The sequence below is a fragment of the Triticum aestivum genome, chromosome 3D, assembly GCF_018294505.1.
Source record: "Triticum aestivum cultivar Chinese Spring chromosome 3D, IWGSC CS RefSeq v2.1, whole genome shotgun sequence".
Classification (NCBI taxonomy): Eukaryota; Viridiplantae; Streptophyta; class Magnoliopsida; order Poales; family Poaceae; genus Triticum; species Triticum aestivum.
The window spans coordinates 93,298,788-93,305,386 of record NC_057802.1 but is presented as its reverse complement, the minus strand read 5'-3'; the positions used below and the strand labels follow the sequence as shown (position 1 = coordinate 93,305,386).

At 46.7% G+C, this 6,599-nt stretch overlaps 1 protein-coding gene across 1 annotated transcript; it reads right to left on the bottom strand.

Annotated features, from left to right (window-relative positions):
• Positions 1–2,363: 2,363 nt before the first annotated feature.
• On the bottom strand, positions 2,364–4,086 carry LOC123074237 (zinc-finger homeodomain protein 9-like). Its single transcript, XM_044497130.1, has 4 exons — positions 3,677–4,086; positions 3,305–3,568; positions 2,727–2,850; positions 2,364–2,636 (listed from the first exon to the last, which is right to left on the bottom strand). The coding sequence occupies exons 1-4, from the start codon at positions 4,084–4,086 to the stop codon at positions 2,364–2,366; spliced, it is 1,071 nt and encodes a 356-aa protein (XP_044353065.1).
• Between the last annotated feature and the right edge of the window lie 2,513 nt (positions 4,087–6,599).

The following is a 6,599-nucleotide window of genomic DNA, read 5'->3' as shown; positions in this document are numbered from 1 at the left end:
GGTTCATGGCACGAACCGGTACTAAAGGGCCCATCAAACTCTACCCCCCCCTGGACCGCCTTTTCAGTTTTAGAAAAAACAAAAGAAAATGATGGAAATGTCAAAAAATAAAATAAAATAAGTTTCCCATGTGATATGTGGTCTAGTTGTTGGGAAAATTAAGAAATATGAATTTCGACTTTATTTGCAAAATCTCTCTGGAATTTCTTAAAATGGGCCTAACTTTTGCATACGAACTCGGATGAAAAAGTTTTTTATATGAAAAATCATCTACTCGAAAAGTTACATGCGAATTTAACCGGGGGAACCTTGTTAAACATTTTCAAAATCCTCAAAAACCTAACAGAAAAAAAGATACGGGGCTTTTAAGATCTGGAGAGGCAAAAAAATTCAAAAAATTTCAAATTGTGGTCAAACTGTGGTCAAACTAATTATTCTAGAATATTAGTGTTACTAAATAATTATTTCAGTTTTTTTGAATTTTGGTCAAATCTGGTCAAACTGTGGTCAAACAGTGGTCAAACTAATTATTCCAGAAATATTAGTGTTACTAAATAATTATTGTTTTTTAAAACAATAGTTTCAAACTCAAACAGTGAAATGTGTCACTTCATGCTCAAGCTAAATTCCTGAGGGTTAATAGAATTGACATCTTACTATTGTCAGGAAAACAACAAGTGCAGACTTGGAAACGAGGGAGAATAGAACCCGGAAGTTAAGCGTGCTCATGCTGGAGTAGTGAGAGGATGGGTGACCGTCCGGGAAGTTAGATGATTTGAAATGATGAGGGGTGATTAGAGATTAGAGGATAAATTGAGCAGTGATGAGGGGTGGTGATTAGAGATTAGAGGTTAAAATAATTCAGAAATTTGAAAATAAAAAAAAATAAAAAAAATTCGCAAAAAAAACTTTCAAAAAAATATCATAAAATTTCCTTTAGTCCCGGTTGATAACACCAACCGGGACTAAAGGTGGAGCTCCAGGCTGCGTCCACGTGGACGGCCTGTAGTCCCGGTTCGTGTAAGAACCGGGACTAAAGGGGGGAGGCATTAGTAACGACCCTTTAGTCCCGGTTCAAAATCCGGGACTAAAGGCCCTTACCAACCGGGACAAAAGCCCCCTTTTCTACTAGTGGATGGCGCTCTAAACATCCTGGACACAAGGGCACATAACCGGGGCACCCAGGTTCCCCTCCAGAACACGGTCAATTTGGCCCTCGTTCTACCACCTCTCAACTCCAACATTTGACTTGATCTTGCTCTACTGTTCCCAAACCATAAAAGATCGATTACTTCCTATCCCTCCACCCAAACACTTTGATTCTTTGGGGTCTAGAAAAAGTTCACTCGATATACACTTCCACAAGACCCTCTCATGTCAACTCGTTCTTCACCAACACTTGTTACTCTTGGAGATTTGGGTTCTCATTAACTTCTTAAGTTCAAGAATATCACATGAACAAGATTTGATCCATAAAGGTACTCATCACACGAGGTACATCATACAATTCAACTAATTATCAATGCAAAAGATCTTAATCATGGTGGCAATTCTTACGATCAAGAAGAGATACATGACACACAACTACTAGCACAAATCGGCAGCCTTAAATGGGAACTACTCCTAGATCATGATGAGAGTAGCAATAGTTGATGTACAGGTTGAAGATGAAGGTTCACCCCTTTGCAGAATGCCAAATCAGAGAGAAAACGAAGAACGCCTCAGAAAAGCAATGTGGACACGCCGAAAAAATCATCGGTAGTTAGGATAGGACTTTGGCGGTATATAAAGACTATCGGGCGCCGGATCCACGTGGGAGGATGCCCCAGGCCGTAGGCGCCCAGAGGCCCAGGGCACCATCGCTAGCTGCCTACACACTGGAGGAGGCCCTTGGGGCCGGGCCTTGGCTCCTGGATCTTCTTTTGATGTGAAACTGCCCGAACTATTTTTGAATTATTTTCCTTCGATTTTTATAGGGATTTCCTAAAAGTGAAAAAACGGCAAAAAAAAGAACTAGCACTTGGCACTTGATTAATATATTAGTCCAATAAAAGTTGATACAAAGTATGTCCAAAGTGTATGTAATTGTTAGCAATATAGCATGAATCATATAACAATTATAGATATGCTTGAAACATATTAAGGAACAACCGACCCACGACATTGTCGATCTGGTTTATTTTGAACTGCTTCCTCTGCGACCTCCAGGCATCCCGTAAACTCCTCGACGGTGAGTGTGTCGAGGTCGACGAGCGACTCGATTAACAGGGCAATCTGTGAGTACTTCTTAGGATCAACGCATAGGAACTTACGAACAACACGCTTCTCCCGGGTCGTCTCATTGAGCTGCACCATTTGTACCATCATGCCTGTGATGCGCATGGCAAAGTTTCCACCATCTCGCAGTTGATGAATCGGATGTCGCTGTAATGCCTGGACAGTGTCGCGAGCGTGGCCTCGTAGACGTGTGCCACTCCAAGGCGGATCGTCCTCAGGGTGTCCCAGGTGTCCTTGGCCGTGAGCTTGGTGGTGAGTATCGTCATTATTTCCAGTGGAACACCATGGAAGACTACCTTAGGGGCTAGCCGGCTGTCGCTTCGGATGGTGGTGCCGATCTCGATCGCCTCCCAGCGGCCCTCGAGCATCACTTGCATCAGGAGGGCCTAATGTTTGTAGCTGGTACAAGTGGGCATGGGACAGGGCGTGCCTCCCCCACTCTCGCACACCACCCTAGTCTTCACGATCCACCACGACTCTTCGTCGGCACTGGTGATCTTAGCCCACGGTGTTGCCGAGAGGGGTTGTATGGTCGTCACACAAGAAGGCTCCGATGCCAATTGCGGCAATCTCCTCTCACACACAAACAGCTCACACTCGCTCGATGAACACGAAGAACAAAGAGACACAGAGAGTTTTCTGCAGCGCGTGCAATTGCGACTTTTCTCATTTCTTTCACCTCCTTTTATTCTGGTACAAGGGAAACTTGCAACGCCCACGACCCCGACAGGTTCGTGACATCTCACGAACGGATCGAGCGCGCCACGAAAATCACTCAAAGTAGTTGAGCCTACCAGCAAAAAACATTAACATAGAAAAGGCTTGTCATGGCAGCCGAAAAACATCCCATGGCAGCGGAACGGATAAATGCTTCCATGGTAGCTGAATGTTGCCATGGCAGAGAAACTAGACGCACAGACAAGATTTATTCTAGCACTAGTGGTGTGACGGTGGTGAGGGGAGACGGAGACGGGATGGTCAGACGGCGGAGGAGGCTGCACCGGAGGCGTTGTGGCCGTTGGGGTACTTGCGCTTCTTGTTGTTCATCCAGTTCCTGAAGACGTTCTTGCTGACGCCGATGTCGTGGCACCTTGCTTCGATGATGTCCTTGTCGCGCTTCTGCAGACGCCACCCCAGGTGCTCCGACAGCTCCTGCATCCGCAACTTCTGGTCGGCGGTGAACATGGTGCGGGACCGCTTCCTCTTCGAAATAACCCCATGGGGCGGTGGCGCCGTCGCCGGCAAGCGCTGGGCGGTGAGCCTCTGGATCTGCAATTCCCCTAGCGGGCGACTGTGTCGCGCCGAAGAGATGCACGCCGGCGGCTGCTACGCCACCGGCGCCGGATGGTACGCGGGTGGAGGCTGCAGTGGTCGGGACACGGAGCGCTCGTCGTCATACTCCGTGCCTTCCGAGTCGTACTCGGTGGCATCCGAGTCATACTCCGTGCCATCCGAGTCGGTGTCAGAGTCGACGCCCGGGAGCTGGTCCTCCAGCGTCTCCTCCCTGCGCTGCGGCAGGCCATGGAGCACGGTCGCCACCATGGGCGGCGGCGGCGGCGGCGACCTCTTCATCATCACCTTGCGGTGGAAGTTGCGGTGGCAGCCACAGGCCGCACACTTGTACGACGACGCGTCGGCGGGGTTGTGGTCCCCCAAAGGCATCCACTCCCCGCAGCCGTCCATGACGTGCCCACCGCTAGCCAGTGCGTGGTTTCTGCCACACTCCATGTACGTCACCTCTTCCACCCCCGGCGCCACGGCCGCCTGCCTCACCTTCTTGACGGAGCCGTTGGGGTACTTGACGTCCATGGCCTCCGCGGTGTCACTCGGCTAGTGTCTAAGTGTCTAATGCTCACGGATTTAGTTAGGTCAACGAAGGAGAGGGAAGCTCGTAAGATGTGAAAGGAAGGCTTGAGGTTAGAGTATAAAAAGAGCAACGGCGACGCTAAAAACAGATATTATTAATCCTGTAATTAGAAGTGACTACGGAAAAAAGAGAATATCCAAAAAATTATGCGATAAATTAATATTGGATCATATGAAACCGCACTGTTATATCCCGCGTCGCCGCCTGGGGGTATACATGCATGGAAACCCGGCCGTTTTTGTGTTAGACCTCGGTCATTTTTTAGCTGTCAATTTACTACTACATCATCAGATAGATGGACACGACGTGTGAAGATCACTATTGTACATTTGTGGCCCGTGTATTTTTTTAACACAGTATAGACGCAAGCGCTCATATATATGCCCATACACTCATCCTTATGAATGCACGCACACCCTACCTCTATGAGCACCCTCGAGAGACTGAGCCGGCATATAAATCTCACGCATGTTCAAAAAATAGCCTAAAATATTTTCACAAGGCATAACAAATCCCACTAATGCAACGCAACGAGAAATTTTACTTGAGAATCTGAAACATACCGATAATGAAACTTTGAATGATCTCTAGAAGACCCAGGCAATGGCAATGCCCTAACATCATTTCAAAAATCTTCCTTAATTTTACCATGATGAAGACTTTTGAATATCCCTCCTCGCTCAATGTAACACACCATCAAATAGTTAAACCAGCCACCGAACATCATGTTGCACAGCTCGGTCTGAATGATTTTCATTGCTGAGAATGCTCTTTCAGCTATTGTCCTCATTACCGGTAGTAGCAATGCCAACTCGACGAGGCGATAAACCATAGGAAACATGACATGCCGTTCAAGTTCAACTATCTTTTAGGATTGCAATATCATGACAAGTCTTCAATTCTTCTCATATGAATAATGAATAGCTCAAGGTTATCTTCTGTGTTCGCGTTCATACTTAGAGAAATACTCTTGATAAATCTCTGCGAGTCTCAAGCTTTTCCACATTGAACCTAGAAAATGAGTCTCTTGGGTCAAGACAAGAGAAGTTCTGGACCAGCTTTGAAGATACCTCATTAAAATGATGATCAAACTTTGTGGTGATGGAGTCTATAGCAATGATACGTCCATTTTGCATCATGTTTTCCTACTACTATTTATAGTGTTTTTATGCAATATAACAATTTATGGAGTAATTCTAATGCCTTTTCTCTCATAATATGTAAGGTTTACACAAAGGGGGAGAATACCGACAGCTGGAATTCTGGACCTGAAAAAGCTACGCCAGATATACCTATTCTGCACATCTCCAAATGAGATGAAATTTTACAGAGAATTGTTTTGAAATATAAAAAATATATTGGAATAAAGATATACCAGAGGGGGCAACCCAGGTGCCCACTAGGCACCAGGGCGCCAGCCCCTCCAGGCGCGCCCTGGTGGGTAGTGGGGGCCCTGGCCCACCTCTGGTGCCCATCTTCTGGTACATAAGGTCTTTTGACCTAGAAAAAATAAGGAGAGGACTTTCAGGATGGAGCGCCGCCGTCTCGAGGTGGAACTTGGGCAGGAGCACTTTTGCCCTCCGGTGGAGCGATTCTGCCGGGGAACTTCCCTCCGGGAGGGGGAAATCGAAGCCATCGTCATCACCAACAACCCTCTCATCTTGGGGAGGCCAATCTTCATCAACATCTTCAATAGCACCATCTCATCTCAAAACCTAGTGAAAGGATCGATATGGTTGACTAGAGGGGGACGGTTAATAGGCAACTACAAATTTTTAGCTTTTCTTAACAAATTAGGGTTAACACCAAATAGGTTGTCTAGATGTGCAACTAGGCGAGCAACCTGTATGATGATGATAACAACAACAACAAGAGCAAGCAAATGATACACCACAATCGAAGCTTGCACAAAGTAAAGGTAAGAGATAACCACAAGTGGAGACGAGGATGTGTTACCGAAGTTCCTTCCCTTTGAGAGGAAGTACGTCTCCGTTGGAGCGGTGTGGAGGCACAATGCTCCCCAAAAAGTCACTAGGACCACCGTATTCTCCTCACGCCCTCACACAACGAGAGATGCCGTGATTCAACTAGTGGTGCCCTTGAAGGCGGTGACCGGACCTTTACAAACATGGTTGGGGCTCTCTCCACAACTGAATTGCATGCTCCCAGCGATACCATGGAGCTTCACCACACTGGAATGTGGCTCCGAGATGAACTCAACCATCTAGAGTGCTCAAACACCCAAGAGTAACAAAATCCACACAAGAAAGTATGGGGGAATCAAATTTCCTTTGGTGGAAGTGTAGATCTAGGTCTCCTCCTTCAATCCCTAGCAAATCAACAAGTTTGAGTGGCTAGGGAGACAGACCGGGCAAGAAAGCTTGAAGGGCATTAATGGAGGAGAGAGAGAGAGGCAAGAGGTAAGGAGGTAGGTCGAAGAACCCCTTTTATATAG